Genomic DNA, 20,141 nt, shown 5'->3' on the forward strand with positions numbered 1-20,141 from the left:
AAAGTTGAAAATTCTAAAAATTGAGATTTCCAAAAGCTCGATCATCGAAAAATCGAGAAATCCAAAAATAGGAAACTTGAAAAATCGAAAAACGAAAAAACTCAAAAAAAAACGGGAATTGGAAACTCTGAGAAACCAAAAAATCGGAAAATCTGGAATTGAAAAAATAAAAAATCGAAAAATGGAACAACTAAAAACCGAATAATCCATACATTGAAAAAGAAAAATCGAAAAATCGAAAGCTTCAAATATTGAAATGTCTCAAAATGAAAAAAAGTAAAAATTGGGAAGATCTTAAAATGGAGAGAAAAATAAACCAAAAATTCGAAGAATCGAAAAAACGAAAAATTGAGAATTCGAAAAATTAAAATATCGAAATATATATTAATAAAAAAATCAAAAATTCGAAAACTCAAAAACTGACAACAAGAAATATCGAAAATTCGAAAAGACGAAATATTAAAAATGAGGAAATAGAAAAGCAAAAAATCGGAAAACGAAAAATCGAAAAATTGAGAAATCTAAAAATCAAGACATCAAAAATTTGAAAAATTCAAAAATCGCAAATTGAGGAATCGAGAAATCGAGAAAATGAAAATCCAATAAATGAAAAGTTGCAAAATCGAAACACCGAAAAACCGAAAACTCGATTTCTCGAAAGTTGTTTCGATAGACGTCCCTGAAGTACAGTAAAACATATTGAGCTTCAAACGACATACCTTTTATATCTTGAGCATAAGGTAAGGAATTGTTGCCTTGGTCCATGGGAGTAGTACCTAGTACTACTAGATAAAGAAATGCTCACATGATAAGAAGTTTGTACAATAATCGTTGAGTTACGGAAATATAGATCTCCCGTTTCCTTTCTTCTGTCTGTGTGTCTGTCTGTCGTTTGTCATCTGTATCGATTTTTATTAGATAGATAATCCCCCAAACTATTGGACCGATTGCTGTAAAATTTTATATGTATGCTACGAAAATCGTTTGATGGTAAAATGTTAGCCAAAATGTGTAAAGCGACCCCCACCTAAACTAAGAGGACGTAATTTCTAAAATTTACAATGTTAAGTGACATTTAATTCTTATGAAATATTATACTGCTGTAAAACCCAATGGTTTGAAATCTTGCATCATTTTGCAATTTAACTTTGAAATCGCAAAACCAAATTCTCATAAAAAGAACTACTTACCCTAAAATATTTGGAATGTTTTGTTTCTCTATTTTGAGAAACAAAAGCCATCAAATTTAATTTTCTTTTAAATAGTCACGTGCCACCACTAATGCTTGTTATCTGATCGTGCTGTAGTGCTATCGTGCTTTTCGAAGCATAAACATAAATGAAGTTTAGTATGCTCCAAGAATACATTTTTTCATAGAATTATCGTGATCAATGTTTTTTTAACAGTGCATCATGTTTACTTTTTTTTTAATATCACCATTATGTCTGTGCAATAGAGGTGATTGTTTCCAAATTAAAAACGTTTCGATCTACATCAGAGTTATCACTGAATTGTGAGCAAGGCAACGAATTTGTTCACCTGAAAGGAGTTTTTTAGGTAAATAAAAGCAGTTAATTATTTTAATTAAATTCATGTTACTTTGACATATTTTTGAAATGTAAATTTGTTGGAACCAAATATTTTTAATGGCGTTAGGCTTAATTTCTATGTACGAAAAATGAAAATTGCTTATTATTATTAAGTAACAACACGGGCAACACATTAATTATATAAAACTGAAATTACATCGTTAGCGTGAAAATATCGCCATGTGTGAAAAATATAAAATAATTATCTAGGGAAACAGATAACAGAAAGCCATATTTACTGTTTAGTAATGTGACCTTTGATAAATTGTGGTATAAATATCGAAGCTGCAGACTATATTTTCAGAGGCTTAAACACTTTCTCGTTTACACTTCTTCCCTATTTTCCTCCGATTCTCTCAATTCTTCACATCCGTCCAGCATATGCTCTATTGTTTCTTCCTCTCTCCAACATATCCTACACCTTCTGTCAGTCTCATCCATCCAAAAATTATTCTCTTTCTCTTCATTTTCACACCTAAATCTCACCATGATTCTTTTCTCTTTTATACTCTCTCTCTCTCTGTGTACTTTGGTACTTCATCCTCTACTATTTTTCTACACTCTGTATTATATCTAGACTCCGATATTCTCGATCTGCGTTCTTGCTTATCTATATCCTTATCTCTTACACTCAGTTTTTCTTTCATACTCCTTCCCATTTCTCTCATTCTCTCTATTTCTTCACATGCATATTCCTTTCATTCATTATACTTGTCTCTTTCGTTTCAAACATGTTTCCCCCTTCCTTTCTTATTTCTTTGCAACATTCTTGCAATATTTTACAATCACCTCTCTCACTACACTTCTCTTCAAATCCAACCGCCCTTTTAACCGCTCCCACTCTCATTTTCTCCCTTTTTGTTTCTTCTCTCACTATATACCCCGGCGTATACATTTCCAGACCCAATGTCCATTTTAAGTATTTTTCTTGGACTCTCTCTATTTCTTCACATTCCCTCTATCCCCAAATCTCAGCTCCGTACATAAATACACTTTTGATCAAACTATCAAACATCATCATTCTTCTGTTACAATCATGTCGAAGTTCTCCTATTCCCCATACTATTCCCATCACTATGTTCGATTTTCGGACCATTTCTTCATATGCGCTCTATCTGAGTTATTGCTCTTTAATGCATATCCTAAGTACTGGAATTGTTTCAACTGTTCAATCTTCTTCACTCTCGATGCCTACTCTTCTACTTTCTTCCCAAATACTACCATTTTTGTTTTTTCCACATTCACTTCCAATTGTTTTTTTTTATACGAAACTTTTAATCATTGTTTTCATTTCTTCTCTTTTCTTTGACACAATCACCAAATCATCTGCGTACGCCAACGACCACACTTTCTTTTTGTCGACTACCACCCCTCCTGTCTGTGCTTTTCTGAATATTTCTTCTATATCTCCTGGATAAGCTGCAAACAATACGGGGCTGAGTGGGTCACTCCTCTATTTGTATAAAAACTCTCGTTCCCTATTCTATTCACTCTCACCTTATTTACTGTTTCTTCATATATTTCTTCCGTTTTCGTTACCAGGTACGCATCTGCTCCCTTTCTCCTCAAATACTCCCACATTTTCTCTCTGTTCACGCTATCAAACGCTGCTTTGAAATCTATGAACAATGCGTACATTCGTCCACCATCTTTCCTTATTTCTCTTCCTCTTAAATGCCGCAGGATGTACACATTGTCCATAGTACCTCTTCCTTTCTTAAACCCTGCCTGACCGTCTGGTAATATACCCATTGCTTCCATCCCCTTTCGTAACCTCTCATCTAGTATCATTGCGTATATCTTGTACGCTGTATTGAGCAATTTGATCCCTCGGTAGTTCTTCACATTACTTTTTTGCCCCTTTTTAAATAATGGGATTATTATACCTTCTCTCCACTGCCGAGGAAACCCTTTTCCCTTCCAAACTCCATCTACTACTTCCCATATTCTTTCTTTCACTACTTCTGTCCCGAACATCCACACTTGGTTCTGGATTCCATCCCCTCCCCGTGTCTTTCCTTTTTTCAGTCTTTCAATCTGTCTTTCTATTTCATCTTCTGTTATTTTAGAATCTCTCTACATTTCTTCCGTCGTTGCGATTCTTTTATTTATTTTGCAGCATTTTTCCTCACAATCTCCCAATAATTCCATAAAATGTCTTTTCCATTCATGTATTTTGATTTCTCTACTGACTGCAGTCTTGCTTCTCCGTTCCTTGTTTATATATCTCCATACTTTTTTTTCTGTTTTCAGGGACTTTATTGTCTTCTCTTCTTCTTCTCGTTTTTCTCTTTTTCTTTCTTCACATTTTCTTCTATAATTCTCTCTTGCTTTTAAGCAATCTTCTTTCCTTCCCCTGCTATTTTTCCAATTTCTTAATTTTTCCCTTGCTTTTCTCTTCAACTCACTACATTCTCCATTCCATCCATTATTTGTTCCTTTGCCATATGTATATCTTTCTTTTTTCCGTAGCTTTTACAATTTAGTTGATCAGTTCTGCTATCATAGCTTCTAGCTCTTCTTTTACTTCGATTTTTTTTTTCTAGTCTACTTCCGTATCTTTGAATTCCTTCTTCATACCATATTTTTTTTCCTATTTCTTTTCTTTCGTTTCTTCCCTCTTGTTTTTCGTACTCTTGCTATTTTCCTTTGATTTTTATTTCTAGTGGCATGTGGTCTGATTCTACCCCACTTTAAAACTCTCTGTTGCTTCTCACGCGTCTTCGTTGGCAATCCCATAGTTTAGAATTGATTCTCCCCTAGTCCCTATGTACGTCCATTCTCTGTCTTCATGTCCTTCCTTGTTTCCATTCAAAATTTCGCATCCCATTTCTTCTATTATCTTCTACAATATTTTCCCTTCTTTATTATTTGCTTTGTCTTTTGATCTTCTTTCCTCTCCCTTTTCTCTATCTATTATTCTTGTCTCCTTATCGCCCACTCTTGCGTTAAAATCTCCTCCTATAAGTATTTTTTCATCTCCTTTTTCTTTTGTTTCCTTTTCTATGTTTATCCTTGGTGTCCCATCGATTGTTATCCAGCTGTATTACTTTCTACATTAGTCCGTTTTTATTGTTACTTCCCTTTTGCAACTCTTGCATTTCTTTTCGAATTCCCATTACTACTCCCCCGCGTTTTTTTTCCTTTGTGGCCTCTTGACACTCCCACACATTTTCTTGTGGTAGTGTCCCTTCGAATTTCTCCCAGTTTTCTCTTTGTACCCATGTCTCTACTAGCCCCACCACATCAAATTTTCCGACGTAGTCCCAGAACTCCTTTTCCTTTTTTCGCAACCCTTGTACATTCCAAAACAGTACCTCCACCCTTTTTCTCCTAATTTTGTACCAGCTTCCCTTTTTCCGATCTGCATCCTTTATTCCTTTTCCTTTGGCCTTGTTTCCTTCCATTTTTCCTCCTTTTCTTCTTTTTTTTTGACTCTTTATTAAAAATTTTCTGCCGTATAAAACTGAAATTACACCATTAGCGTTGAAATATCGCCATGTCTGAAAGATATAAAATAATTAACTAGGAAACCAGATAACAAAAGTGCATAATTACAGTTAGCAATGTGACCTTCGATAAATTGTGGTATAAATATCGAAATTGCAGACTATATTTTCAGAAGCTTAAACAGTGAATGACAGCAACAATGTTTATTACAGTTCTTACCGTTTTATTGTTAGCTAAATTTGGCGTTTCTACACCCTATACCAATTGTGGTAAAATTAGTAGCTTTACTGCCGCAATAAACATAATATTTAAATCCCATATAAAATTTTGCACCACGATGTTTTCAAGGTATGGCCAAATTTTCACAAGTTTTCTTTATTTTTAGGTTCAAAACTGGGATTACTGAAATCAGCGAAAATATTTGATTGTGACGATAATCAAGAGCACGGATGTTATGTGAAGACGGGCACTAAGCAAAACGTAGAAATCAGTTTCAAACTATGTAAGTAATTTGAATGGCGTCTAAAATTCTTGCCGCCTCTAATTTTTTTAATCAAAAAAACCATATTAACTTTTTACTGATGAAAAATTTCAGCTGTTAAAATTTTTGAAAAATGAGTTTGAGGTCTTTGTATAGAAAGTTGGCCTCATAAAATTGTTTTCTGTCAAAATTTATTAATTAATTAATATTAAAAACAAGGCTATAGTTGTTAATCGTTGCATACAGATGACCCGATAAAGGAATTGACATCAGTTGTATTAGGAACAGTGTACACTATTGCGGATTCCATTACAGCACCATTGCCTATGGAAAATAACAATGCGTGTAAAGATAGTGGCTTAAGTTGTCCACTGGATAAAAATAAACCTTATACCTACAAAACCACTATTGAAATACCGAGGAATACTTATCAAGTAAGTTTGCTTATTAACAATTTAATATTCTATATTTTGATAAAATTCAAATAAGTGAATTCAGCATGTTTTTTGTAGACATTATTAAAGCTGGAATGGAAATTAAAAGATGAGTCAAATACCACAGCCATTTGCGTTAGCCTTAAGGCGAATTTAACATAATAACAATTAATGCTACGGATACATTCAAAGAGGCCTTCGAGTTATTATTAAAGTAAAAAAAAATATGTCGCACAGAAAATATTTTCATATCTGATATTGGCAAAGTGAAAAATCGAACTAAAAATTAAATAAGGCTAACTTGATTGTTAACTCTCAAATGTTGAAATAATAGTAGGAGTAAAATTTAAATTTAACTTATTGTTAATATGTAAAGCACAATAATTATATTCTTAAACATATTTATGAATTTGTTTTTAACAGCACAGAAAATAAATGTTTTCTTACTGCACCTATTACCTCTGTTGGTTTTATTAATGCTCCCTGTTTAGTTCCTAACATACATATAAAATTTGTGGTTTATGAATCCACCTTAAGTTTTTCCCTAAGAATCTAAATTTTCATTTAGGTCAAAAAATGCTGTGCGATTCTTCTCGATAGAGAGCGGAAAATATGCACCAAAATTTTGAGAAATATGATCATATGATATGCACCAAATTTATGCAAATATGCAGTAACTTTCATAATATATGCAGAGATATGCAGATGCATATGCTCCAAAAATAAAAAAAAAGAACTAAATTTATTTATAAAATACAAAAACAGGGTTACCGAGCTTACGTTTTATTACAAAAAATACATAAATCACATTGCAAAGTGTTTAATTATATCTCACTAACACATAAATCACGTTTTTAAAGATAATATTCTTATACTAAAAAATAAATATGTATAAACGGAACAAATTAAAAAATAGTAGTAATCCACTATTTAATTACTATTTTGGTAACAATTTATTTTTAGATATTTTTCGAAATATTAAAAAAAAAATGTTTCCGGTGATTCTAAAGTAAGTATATGTATTTATAAATAGAAAAACTGCGTACTACGTCCACAGATGTAAAAATTCATACCGGTTTAGGGCAGACGCGACAAAACACAGTTCGTTCTTGAAGAATAAGTTCAGGAAAAGGTTTAATCCATAAATGAATTTGAGTTATCTTCGACATATTGATACACCTGTATCCCTTTAAATGCTTTTAATACAAACTCACGACGAAAAATAATAGTATAACGTCCCTTCGACCACCACTAAACGTACATACCCCTTAACTAACGAATAAAAATATTGGGAATAAACGGTATAATTAGGTAGAAGTAATTAGGGCGCCAATTTACCTGGAAGGATGGCTTAACACCCAGTGGTGTCTTTAAACTACCATAAAACCCAAACCTTTCCTAGTTATTTGAAGCTCAGGACAATATTTGCAATATGATTCAGAAAATTTCGTCTTTCTAGATAAATGCCGATAGAATGACAATAATTTTTTTTTCAAATTAGCACAAAAATTGATAAAAATGCAAAATATGCACCCGTTTGGTGAAATATGCAGCAGAAGGCAAATATATGCAAATATGCAATTTTTTTATAGCTGTATTCATTTTTAATTAGCATTATTCGTTCACATATTAAATATCAAGACTTATATGCAAAAAATAACGGATATGCAAATTTCATAAAATCCGCTCTCTACTTCTCGATCTCGGATACTTTTCAGGTTATGCAATTAAAAAAATACGTGTGTAATGTTGGTTGCATACTGACCTTAATCAGTTTACAAATGAAGGTTGGCTCTTACTTGTTGAGAACTAGAAAGACTAGTGAAAGGAAATAACTTCTGCAGATTTGTGAATAAGTTTATACTTAAAAGGCGAAAACAAAGTTAAAGAAATGACGTGTTTATAAGTTATCGTTAATCGTTTTTTATTTTTATTCTTTTCTCTGCATGTAAAAACTCTAGATTTATATATACCAAACAAAAAAACTGGTCTAAGGTTATTTAGGTAGAACTTCCTTCGACTCTGAAGTACAATTTCTTCGGAAAATAAAAAAAATAAATAAATTTGGGAGTTTTATTTATTTGTTTACGACAACCCCTATAAGTGAAAATAAAGATATGTGCTAAAGTACAGGTAAAGAAATATGCCTTGCAGTATATACTTAACTTCGATTGTTTATGTTTATACATCGAAAAAATGCGAGGATTAAGCACGTAGCAAACTGTCTCCTTAAAACAGAGGGGACGACTAAAATGATACTTAGTGCTTTTTTAGGTGATTTATTTGGACAAAGAGACATTAGTAAATCTTAAATTTGTAATAAAAACGTTTTAGTAAACGCTACAATAAATTAACACTAACGAAACTTATTATTAATATATTTTTATAATCTAACAAATTTACCTAATTTCAGTTTTTATGTTTGGTTAACTTTACTAAATATTTTCTTTGATTTAACTGACTACCTCTTCTCTAGATATCGAGATGACAGATGACCCTTTAGAGGCATGCAACCACTTTTTTTTGATATGGTTTGCTCCTTTTTCCGCAATCATTACAACTGTAGCATGGGTATTACCGGAAACAACTGAAGGCATTATCGACGCATCCATAACTCTAAGTCCATCGATACCATGAATTTGTAATTCAGAATCCACCACTGCTAAAGCATCCGAATATGGTCCCATTTTGCACGAACCAGATTGATGATTTTCGGGTCCTGTTTGATAACGAACCGCACAATCCCAAAAGTCATCAGAATTAAAACTAAAATCACAAAAGAAAAAACTACTAACTACACCAAAAGAAACATAATCACCTGAAAAAGTTTTCACAGTTTCCATAAGTTTCCCTAATAATTTCCACACCATACTTCCTTTTCAAGATTTTAGAACCAGCAAGTTTTTGAGCTATTCGAATTCCAGTGATCAGAGTTTTGACATCGTCTTCCTCAGTGAGATAATTTGGCTGAATGAGAGGTGCGTCTAAGGGATTTTTTGATTTTAGACCAATAAAGCCTCTGCTTTTAGGACGTAACACCACGGGTGTTATTGAAAAATTTCTAGGAGCGTAGGAACCGCTTGGTGTTTGCATTTCTTCTACACAACCAAATTTAGAACATCCCGCTAAATATCCACCAAAAAATAACTGCAAGTCTGGACAAGAGTGTTTGGTACGTTTTGTACAAATTCGTGCAGTAACTTGAGCCATTCCAGTAGACGACATGGGGCCTTTTCTAAAATTTAGGAACTTATGTACAGAAAGTTTGTTCAGATCATTTACAGCTTTCCTATTTTTCATTTTAAATTGCAATATGAAAGAAACGTGGTTTTGAAGGTTTCTTCCGACTCCTGGTAGGTGATGAACTAGCGAGATGTTAAATTTATCTAATTCGTGTTTTGGTGCAATTCCTGACAGAAGTAGAATATGGGGTGAATTTACAGCTCCCGCAGATAAAATAATTTCCCGTTTTACTTTCACACTTAAGGATTGATTTCTGTAGACAAACTCTATCCCTGCAGATCTTTTACTATTGTTGATCTTTTCCACAAGCAGTTTTGTCGCTGTTGAGTTGATCATTATGTGCAAATTTGGACGATCTCTAGCTGGACGTAAAAACGCTCTAGCGCAGCTGAGTCTTGAGCCATTTCTAAAAACCAAAAGTAGTACTTGTTCACCCAAAATACGAAATTACTAACCTTTGCATTGCTTGAGCAATAGTAAACCCCAAATAGGGTGGAGCGTTAAGATCATTAACAACCAAAAATTTCGATTGTTTGGCGGCTTTCAACACATCTTTTGCTAGCTCTGGACGATCAGGAAATCTACTTATGGTCATAGGACCATTTCTACCATGATAAGACTCACTTACTAAAGTACCAATTTGTTCATTACCTTCCGACAATTCAAAAAAGGGAAATACGTCTTGGTAACCCCAACCCGGGTTGCCTTGTTTCTTCCAGTTGTCGTAATCTTCAGGAACCCCTCTTATGTACATCATTCCATTAATTACTCCACCACCTCCTAGTACTTTACCCCTTGGCCAAGTGCATCTTCTCTCAGGGTACCCAAGACATGCCTCTTTTTGAGGTTCAGTTTTGAAGTCCCAATCCACTATAGGATTCCCAATAAAATTGTTCATCATTGAAGGTACTTGCGTTCCTGGAGGTTCGTCACCACCTGCTTCAACAAGAAGAACTGTCCATTCTGGTACTTCCGATAATCGTGCTGCTACTACAGATCCTGCTGCTCCGCCACCTATCACTATGAAGTCGTACTCGGAGTCTGGTGCACGTTTTGGGACAATTCGTTTGCACATTTCCGATAAATCGCACTTTTTCCTGATTAATGTGTCAAGGATACTCATGAAGAGAATGAATTTTCCTCCATAGCATGTTCTTGCGAGGGATGGACCGATGTAGGGGGCTTGACAACCACAGTTCATTTTCCAGACTAGTGCAAAATGTACTAATTGCATATATAGCAGCGAACAGTTAATTATTTTTACGAGTTTACGGTAGGTTTTGAATTGCATTTTTAAGTAGTGTTTACGACACCCACAAAAAACGATAAAGCAACAACAATAAATTTGTGTACATCGTACTATTTAGGACGAAATTTATTTCCACACTGACAACAAATGTAAAAACTTAGTTACTTATTTTTACCAAAATATGAGAATTGTGCACTTTTCCGGAAATGTATATAACATTTATTTTAAGACATAATTATGTTCTAAACAAAGTTAGACATACGTAGAAATATAATAACATTGAGTTTTATTTTTGACACATTTAATGCTACACTAAAAAAAAACGAACACTAATTACGCAGTAGTTTTAGTTGGAGGTAATGCACTAATCAAGTTACTAAATCAAGACAACTTTAAATTATTTGTTATTGTAAGTATATATTTGTTAAGGGTTCTATTACGCCACATTTAGAAATTTATTACCTTCCAGTTTTATGATACTCGTACATATTAAGGAAGAAGGGATTTTATGTATTTCCTTAAAGCGTGATATTGTGTCAGATTTCCAAATTTTTATAGGTGGCCTGTAGCTGTATACAATACGTTTACTGAATAATACACATAAATAATCTGTGTCTAATCTTCTTCTGTGTACGTAAGTTTACCGATTTTAGTTGATCAAAATTTTGATAATAGGCGCCTAAAATAAAAACAGTTAATTAAAATAAATTTTGATAAAGATTTTCATCACGTATCTTTAAAAATCAACAAGAACTCTAGACACTACCCGAAAACACCAGTGACTTTTTTTTTGTAGGAAATGAGATACAATAAAAGCAATTTCTTCGACAAAAACTGTTTTACTATATTTCATTTCTAACAAAAAAAGTCGCTGGGGTAGTATCTACAGTTCTGTATGCTGAAAACAGTGGCGAAAATTGCATTCGGAAATTTCCGTAAATAACTGAGATATTGATTTATAAAAAAATACGTGATGAAAAATTTCATTCAAAATTTATAAAATACGAGTAGTTACGTATATGATGGGGATTTTGGTTCATTCTTACGGGAAATTAAGATGGGAAATCGTAGAAATTTTAAAACCTTTTTAGAACACTTTAGGGGTGAGTTATCTGTCATTTTTGTGCTGAAGGACAAGTGGGTGACATTCAGAGGAAGACTCACTCCAAAAATATTATGAAAAAATTCTGAAATATTTGCAGTTTCGCATAAGAATAAGTCAGAACCCCCACTACTAGGTTCAGAAAACATAAAGCTGTGAGTCACTTATACAGGGTGATTCAAAAATGGCGCACTAATTTAACGGTACATTATTAAGTTCACAGATCTAAGAAAAAATAAACGTTAAAGTCTTCTAGATATCGTAGAGCTAGTGAACCACTTTTGATCACTCTGTAGAGTACGGTTTCCGCCTTTTAAGTATGGTGTTCAAAACTTATAAATTGCAGTCTTGAGAATTTACGAAGTATGGCGTCCGTTATCCATGAGTACGCCGTTCCTCGTTTACATCCACATAAAATTTGACAGTAATTGGACCAATAGCTTCAGAGATGCAGCCTACAGACAGACAAACAGACAGACAGACAAACAGAGGAAAGGAAGAATTTTGGAATAAAGTGAGATCTAAAAAAAAATAGGAAAATTTTGAGAGAATACGTAAGAGAATTCAACGTAGTGGGTTTGATAGAAACATAGGTATGACAGCAGGAGTGGGAGAAAATATAGGTACAATTCCCAAAAGAATTTGCATGGGGGCAGAAATGATTACCAAGAAATAAGTAGAACGAGTAATCAATACAATCCGTTAAACAAAAGAAATAGTATAAAGAAAAGTCGTAATAGAAAAGAAAATATGGAGTATTTTTACTATACACAGCAGAGACATTTTAGAAAAAAAAGAATAAAAGAAACAAAAATATTACATGTTAACAGAGACGGGGGACATCAATCATAGAATGGGAGAAAGATGCAAAAGAATAATACACTATGCAGAAAGAGAAACAAAAAGAAAAACAAAGGATAAGATAAAACTAAATGAGAGGAATACTAAGACAATTTGTGGAAAGAAGAACAAAGATGGGATTATCTGAATGGGAATAAAAAAGGTGATGAAGAAGAAAAATTGGCAAATGGGGAACCAAGTGCAGCAGGAGTGATTAGTTATGGAATTGTAAATGAGAAAGGATGAAAGACACAAAAAGAAATAAAAACGCTCCAAGTGGCGAATGTGACAGAATCCCATCATTTACTTTTGGAAATCTGCAAACTAGGACAAGGAAGAAGAAAGGAAAAAGAAGGAAAGAAATGTCAAACAACTTTGGAATGAAAAAAGGATAAGGAAATACCAGAACCGACTAAAAAGAAAAATATAAACGAGATGGTGGACGAACTTAACCTAAGCGTGAACGAAGCGATAGAAACACACAATTATTACAGAAAAGAAAGAAGAAATAACTGGTTTTATAGGGAATTTAAAGAATTAAAGAAAAATACGAGAAAAACATTAAGGGATTGAAGAGAAACGAAGGCGACTATCTGAAAATAACAAATAAATGCAGAACAAAATGTGAAAAAAAACAATGCAGTATTTTTTGGGGTATAGCGAGGAGTTTTGGGCAATTAAATTTGAAAATTCTGTATCCTTCCTGTTTTTGAGAAATAATCATACATAGTTTTAGTTTTTACTTATTTTTTGCCACATAATTCGTCGTTAAAATGATGCAGTAGTACTCTGAATCACTCTGTATATTACTGGAATAAATTATTTTGTATAAAAGGGAGTCAAAGGCTTTGGCGAAGTTGTACAATAAGGAAACAGATCGAGAATTTTCTTTATATCGCCCTTCTTAAAAAAGGTGCAATAGATTATCTCTTTCACACATCAGGAGAAACGAATGAAGATATCAAATAAAGGTTTGGGGGAAGAATTACTTACAAATTTCTAATACACGGAAAATTTCTACATAATCCTAAAGCATAACATAATTTTAAAGCAAAATAAAACGATACAAGAACAATAATTTTGAATTAAATGTTCAAATTGAGGACACCTTCTGCCACAACTTTCTGCTTGATAAAGTAAACGCCTACTTGTGACATTTCTGGGTTAATCTTATCATATTCTACCCTAATTCTTTGCGAAGGCTCTATTGAGGTTGCTCATACACCCTACCTTGTAAACAACCCTACAAAAAAAATCAAGAGGTGTTAATTCTGGAGATCTGGCAGGCCATCGAATTGTTCCATTTTTGTCAATCTATCTATGAGGAAATGTATCATTCAAACAATATGTTATTATTCGCGCGTTATGTGGTCGTGCACCATCTTAAGGAAAATACCTTCCTTCTCTCATGATGAATGAAACATCTTCTAATAACACAGGAAGTTCGTTTACAAGAAATTCCAAATAAATTTGCGAATTTAGATTTCCTTGGAAAAATTTAGACCCAATAATTTGACTATTGATTATACGTTGATACCCCAAATTTATTCGCATGCTTTGCGACAGGGGTGACCTGGGCATACCAGCTTGAGTCATTGGTTGTGAATCCACCAAGGTCTTTGTGATTTTCTTTTGAAGGAACTTTCAATGCAATATGTGTTTGGGATTTTGGTGACCAATACGCAAAATGACGCATTTATCTGCATTTATAGGTATGAGCCATTCGTGACACCAACTCTTGATAATCTCCAGATCGTTCTGGATGTTACTGTGATCCTCAAATGATTACCGAATATTTTGCAATCATCGGCGCAGAAAACATGCTTGGACTGGATTATGAAACTGAGATCTCATACATATAAAGTGAATAACAAAGGTCCAAGAACAGGTCCTTGCGGAACCCCTCAGAGAATAGGACACTCTCTAGACCAAGAGTTTCCGACTTTCACATAAAAGGTTCTATTTGACAAGAAAGCGCCAATCCAATACCTAGGTGATCAAGTTTGCCCAAAAGACGTATATGAAGAACTCGATCAAATGGGTTCTTGAAATCCAGATATACAACATCTACAGAATCAGCAGCATCAACATGTAACGTCCATGTATTCAAACAGCATAAAAGGCATGTAATCACTGATCTGTGTGGTAAAAACCCATGCTGGATATTCGGAATAATGCCTGCCCGAAGAGAAAATGAAAGCAGTTGCTTGTAAATTATCTTCTCCATTAGTTTGCAACACTCGAAAGTGAGGCTTATAGGTCCGTAGGTACAGGCACTGGTTTTGTCGCCCTACTTAAATGTTGGTGTAACTGATGCTTTTAACCAATAACTTGGCAATCGGATGATTAGAAATTTGACTTTGTATCCCTGTTAAAAATGCCCAATCAAATCCAATCTAAATTATTTTGGGATCGCCCAATATAAATTAGATTGGGTACGCCCAATCAAATCCAATCTGCGAGTAGTCCGCACGCCAATCGCACAAAGAAGGTAAAAAAAGGCCACCACAATGGTCACGTGGTACGCAAGCAAACATATTATCACTATTATAGCGAACAATAAAACTTTTTTAAAAAACAACCCTTTTACGCGGGTTTAAGTGTTAATATTATCCGAGAGGAGTATATTTTTGGGAAAAAATTCTGTGTTCGTCACGATAAGATTTATGACGATAAGCGTAATAAAAAAAATTGCATAAATATTTTCCTGCGTATTAGCAACCCCCATAAGGAGGTCGACGGAGAACGTAACCACCCACTTCGATGAGAAGTCGTAAAGAAACACATTACGCAAACATTTTGCATCCTACGGCAACGATACGTAGGTGCCTCAATATTACGTTTAAACGACGGTCACAGTGTCGCCCAATCTGGCCCAATCAAATACAATCCCAAATTGGGGGCGCCCAAGCAAATCCAATCCCAGATTGGGGGCGCCCAATCAAATTCAATCTGCGAATAATTCGCACGCCAATCGCACAAAGAAGGTAAAAAAAGGCCACCACAATGGTCACGTGGTACGCAAGCAAACATATTATCACTATAATAGCGAACAATAAAACTTTTTTAAAAACAACCCTTTTACGCGGGTTTAAGTGTTAATATTATCCGACAGGAGTATATTTTTGGGAAAAAATTCTGTGTTCGACACGATAAGATTTATGACGATAAGCATAATCAAAAAAATCGCATAAATATTTTCCTGCGTATTAGCAACCCCCATAAGGGGGTCGACGGAGAACGTAACCACCCACTTCGATGAGAAGTTGTAAAGAAACACATTACGCAAACATTTTGCATCCTACGGCAACGATACGTAGGTGCCTCAATATTACGTTTAAACGACGGTCACAGTGTCGCCCAATCTGGCCCAATCAAATCCAATCCCAAATTGGGGGCGCCCAATCAAACCCAATCTGCGAATAATTCGCACGCCAATCGCACAAAGAAGGTAAAAAATGACCACCACAATGGTCACGTGGTACGCAAGCAAACATATTATCACTATTATAGCGAACAATAAAACTTTCTTAAAAAATAACCCTTTTACGCGGGTTTAAGTGTTAATATTATCCGACAGGAGTATATTTTTGGGAAAAAATTCTGTGTTCGACACGATAGGATTTATGACGATAAGCATACTAAAAAAAAATGCATAAATATTGTCTGCGTATTAGCAACCCCCATAAGGGGGTCGACGGAGAACGTAACCACCCACTTCGATGAGAAGTCGTAAAGAAACACATTACACAACCATTTTGCATCCTACGGCAACGATACGGACCGTAGGTGCCTCAATATTACGTTTAAACGACGGTCACAGTATCGCCCAATCTGGCCCAATCAAATGCAATCCCAAATTGGGGGCGCCCAATCAAACCCAATCTGCGAATAACTCGCACGCCAATCGCACAAAGAAGGTAAAAAATGACCACCACAATGGTCACGTGGTACGCAAGCAAACATATTATCACTATTATAGCGAACAATAAACCTTTTTTAAAAAACAACCCTTTTGCGCGGTTTTAAGTGTTAATACTGTCCGACCGGAGTATATTTTTGGGAAAAAATGCTGTGTTCGACACGATAAGATTTATGACGATAAGCGCAATCAAAAAAATTGCATAAATATTTTCCTGCGTATTAGCAACCCCCATAAGGAGGTCGACGGAGAACGTAACCACCCACTTCGATGAGAAGTCGTAAAGAAACACATTACGCAACCATTTTGCATCCTACGGCAACGATACGGACCGTAGGTGCCTCAATATTACGTTTAAACGACGGTCACAGTATCGCCCAATCTGGCCCAATCAAATACAATCCCAAATTAGGGGCGCCCAATCAAACCCAATCTGCGAATAACTCACACGCCAATCGCACAAAGAAGGTAAAAAATGACCACCACAATGGTCACGTGGTACGCAAGCAAACATATTATCACTATTATAGCGAACAATAAACCTTTTTTAAAAAACAACCCTTTTACGCGGGTTTAAGTGTTAATACTGTCCGACCGGAGTATATTTTTGGGAAAAATTCTGTGTTCGACACGATAACGTTTACAGCGATAAGCATACCAAAAAAAATGCATAAATATTGTCTGCGTATTAGCAACCCCCATAAGGGGGTCGACGGAGAACGTAACCACCCACTTCGATGAGAACCTCATACAGGGGTTGCTAATTTATACAAAATATCTATATTACTTTTCATGTTTATAGTTATACATTTTATTGTGTCGAACACAGAATTTTTTTCCAATAGTATACTCCGGTGGTGCAGTATTAACCCTTAAAACCCCGTAAAAGGATTGTTTTCTAAAAAAGTTTTATTATTCGTTAAAATGGTGATAATATGCTTGCTTGCGTGCCAGATTACCACCCTGGTGGTTATTCTGTACCTTCTGTGTGAGATGGGTGTGCGGATTATTCGCAGATTGTATTTGATTGGGCGACACTATGAACGTCGTTTAAACGCAATATTGAGCCAAGTCTGGTCAGGATCATTCCCGTAGAATAAAAAATAATTATGTTATGTGTCCCTTTACGTTTTGTTATCAAAGTGGGTCGTTACGTTCAGCGTCAACCCCCTTACAGGGGTTGCTAATTTATACAAAATATTTATATAACTTTTTTAATCATGATTACAGTTATACATTTCATTGTGTCGAACACAGAATTTTTTCCCAACAATATACTCCGATTGTCCATTATTAACACTTAAAACAGCGTAAAAGGGTTGTTTTGTAAAAAAGTTTTATTGTTCGTTAAACTAGTGATAATATGTTTGCTTGGGTACCACTTCACCGTTCTGGTGGTCATTGTGTACCTTCTTTGTGCGATTGGCGTGCGGATTATTCGCAAATTGGATTTGAATGGGCGAGATTGGTCCAGATTGTATTTGATTGGGCGAGATTGGGCGACACTGTGAACATCGTTTAAACGCAATTTTGAGCTACGTCTGGTCAGGATCTTTGCCGCAGAATAAAAAACAGTTGTGTTATGTGCTCCTTTAAGCGTTCTCATCAAAGTGGGTCGTTACGTTCCGCGTCAACCCTCTTACAGGGGTTGCTAATTTAAACAAAATATTTATATAACTTTTTTGATCATGATTACAGTTATACATTTCATTGTGTGGAACACAGAATTTTTTCCCAACAATATATTCCCATTGTACAGTATTAACACTTAAAACCGCGCAAAAGGGTTGTTTTTTAAAAAAGTTTTATTGTTCGCTATAATAGTGATAATATGTTTGCTTGCGTACCACGTGACCACTGTGGTGGTCATTTTTTACCTTTTTGGTGCGATTGGCGTGCAAATTATTCGGAGATTGGGTTTGATTGGGTGCCCCCAATTTGGGATTGTATTTGATTGGGCCAGATTGGGCGACACTGTGACCGTCGTTTAAACGTAATATTGAGGCACCTACGGTCCGTATCGTTGCCGTAGGATGCAAAATGGTTGCGTAATGTGTTTCTTTACGACTTCTCATCGAAGTGGGTGGTTACGTTGTCCGTCGACCCCCTTATGGGGGTTGCTAATACGCAGACAATATTTATGCATTTTTTTTAAGTATGCTAATCGTCATAAATCCTATCGTGTCGAACACAGAATTTTTTCCCAAAAATATACTCCTGTCGGATAATATTAACACTTAAACCCGCGTAAAAGGGTTGTTTTTTAAAAAGGTTTTATTGTTCGCTATAATAGTGATAATATGTTTGCTTGCGTACCAGGTGACCATTGTGGTGGTCATTTTTTACCTTCTTTGTGCGATTGGCGTGCGAATTATTCGGAGATTGGGTTTGATTGGGCGCCCCCAATTTGGGATTGTATTTGATTGGGCCAGATTGGGCGACACTGTGACCGTCGTTTAAACGTAATATTGAGGCACCTACGGTCCGTATCGTTGCCGTAGGATGCAAAATGGTTGCGTAATGTGTTTCTTTACGACTTCTCATCGAAGTGGGTAGTTACGTTCTCCGTCAACCCCCTTATAGGGGTTGCTAATACGCAGAACATATTTATGCAATTTTTTTGAATATGCATATAGATGTATATTCTTGTAATCGATTCAGAATTCTATCGAGCCTTGTTCTCGGGTAATAAAATGTTAACAACTTATACAATTCGTGAAGGGGGTGCTTTTTTCAAATAATTTTATTTTTCGTTATAATCGTTTCAATAAGCGTTTTATTTTCATAATAAATAATTATCTTTTACGGCATTTTATTGTAAATGATAACTCAAAGCCATTTTGGAATCTAAAAGAAAGCAACAAAATTATTTATATTAGGGACATCAATGTTAGTGATAAAATAAAATAAAATGTTCCATTTGCACGTTCTAGCACACTCCAAACCTAAATTGTATTTATTACATCACATTTTGCTTTTTAGATGTTTTTATTGGTAATACACAATTATTTCCAATTTTCACAATCAAATCCAGTCAAATCCAATCAAAGCCCTTAATTGTGTTTGCCCAATCAAATCCAATATAAGTTCAAATTGAATCCCAATTAACCCAATCAAACACAATCTGGTCCAATCTAACTTAGATTGGGTTATATTGGATTTGATTGGGCATTTTTAACAGGGATGCTATCAATAGGCTTCGGATCTTAGGTTTTTTGCCTTTTTATATCTACTTCAGCCATTGCAGCGAAATTTATATATTTATCCGAATTTTAAAAAAATCTGTTTATTTAACGCCCATTTATTACTACCTAAAATGCCTAATCTACAGTTAGAGACCTAAAGTGTTAACTAAACGACCTAATTGTAAATTTTAAAAGACTTAAAATGGGATTCCACGACCAACGAAGCGGACATGCTTCCACAATAGATTTTCCGTGAATTCATTGTTTTGGCTGGCAGATTGTTTAAAAATGGGTTGGAAACAACGCACTTGAGTTTAATGGTACGCGTTGGCATCGTCAACTGACAACGCTGGCCTGCATTTCATTTAGATTATAGCTGGAAGGAGGTGAATCTCTGAAAAAGCATTTTATTTTAGAAGTTTATTGTTAGTGATACTGAGTATCTTTGTGTGTTAGTGAGTGAGCTGGGGCCGGTTTTGATTTTTGTGCATACAGTAAAGAATCCTCAAAATGCCTAAGGTAAAATCATCCATGAAAGATAAAATCAAATTATGGTTAGGGAATAATTTGAACACTAATTTTCAATTTCCTTCTTCAACCAAAGACAATGAGTTATTCTGCAAAGTGTGTGGAAAAGTTGTAAGTA

At 34.8% G+C, this 20,141-nt stretch overlaps 3 protein-coding genes across 3 annotated transcripts; 1 reads left to right on the forward strand and 2 right to left on the reverse strand.

Annotated features, from left to right (window-relative positions):
* Positions 1-2,850: 2,850 nt before the first annotated feature.
* Positions 2,851-4,419, reverse strand: LOC135129875 (uncharacterized). Its single transcript, XM_064057144.1, has 5 exons — positions 4,307-4,419; positions 3,722-3,803; positions 3,296-3,665; positions 3,059-3,208; positions 2,851-3,008 (listed from the first exon to the last, which is right to left on the reverse strand). The coding sequence occupies exons 1-5, from the start codon at positions 4,417-4,419 to the stop codon at positions 2,851-2,853; spliced, it is 873 nt and encodes a 290-aa protein (XP_063913214.1).
* Positions 4,420-5,238: 819 nt separating this feature from the next.
* On the forward strand, positions 5,239-6,116 carry LOC135129876 (NPC intracellular cholesterol transporter 2 homolog a-like). Its single transcript, XM_064057145.1, has 4 exons — positions 5,239-5,308; positions 5,425-5,541; positions 5,767-5,954; positions 6,033-6,116. The coding sequence occupies exons 1-4, from the start codon at positions 5,239-5,241 to the stop codon at positions 6,114-6,116; spliced, it is 459 nt and encodes a 152-aa protein (XP_063913215.1).
* Positions 6,117-8,407: 2,291 nt separating this feature from the next.
* Positions 8,408-10,398, reverse strand: LOC135129877 (glucose dehydrogenase [FAD, quinone]-like). Its single transcript, XM_064057146.1, has 3 exons — positions 9,653-10,398; positions 8,773-9,603; positions 8,408-8,720 (listed from the first exon to the last, which is right to left on the reverse strand). The coding sequence occupies exons 1-3, from the start codon at positions 10,396-10,398 to the stop codon at positions 8,408-8,410; spliced, it is 1,890 nt and encodes a 629-aa protein (XP_063913216.1).
* Positions 10,399-20,141: the final 9,743 nt, after the last annotated feature.

This window comes from Zophobas morio, unplaced genomic scaffold, assembly GCF_036711695.1.
Source record: "Zophobas morio isolate AGI-343-1 ecotype UQ-CSIRO unplaced genomic scaffold, CSIRO_AGI_Zmor_V1 ptg000017l, whole genome shotgun sequence".
Taxonomy (NCBI): Eukaryota; Metazoa; Arthropoda; class Insecta; order Coleoptera; family Tenebrionidae; genus Zophobas; species Zophobas morio.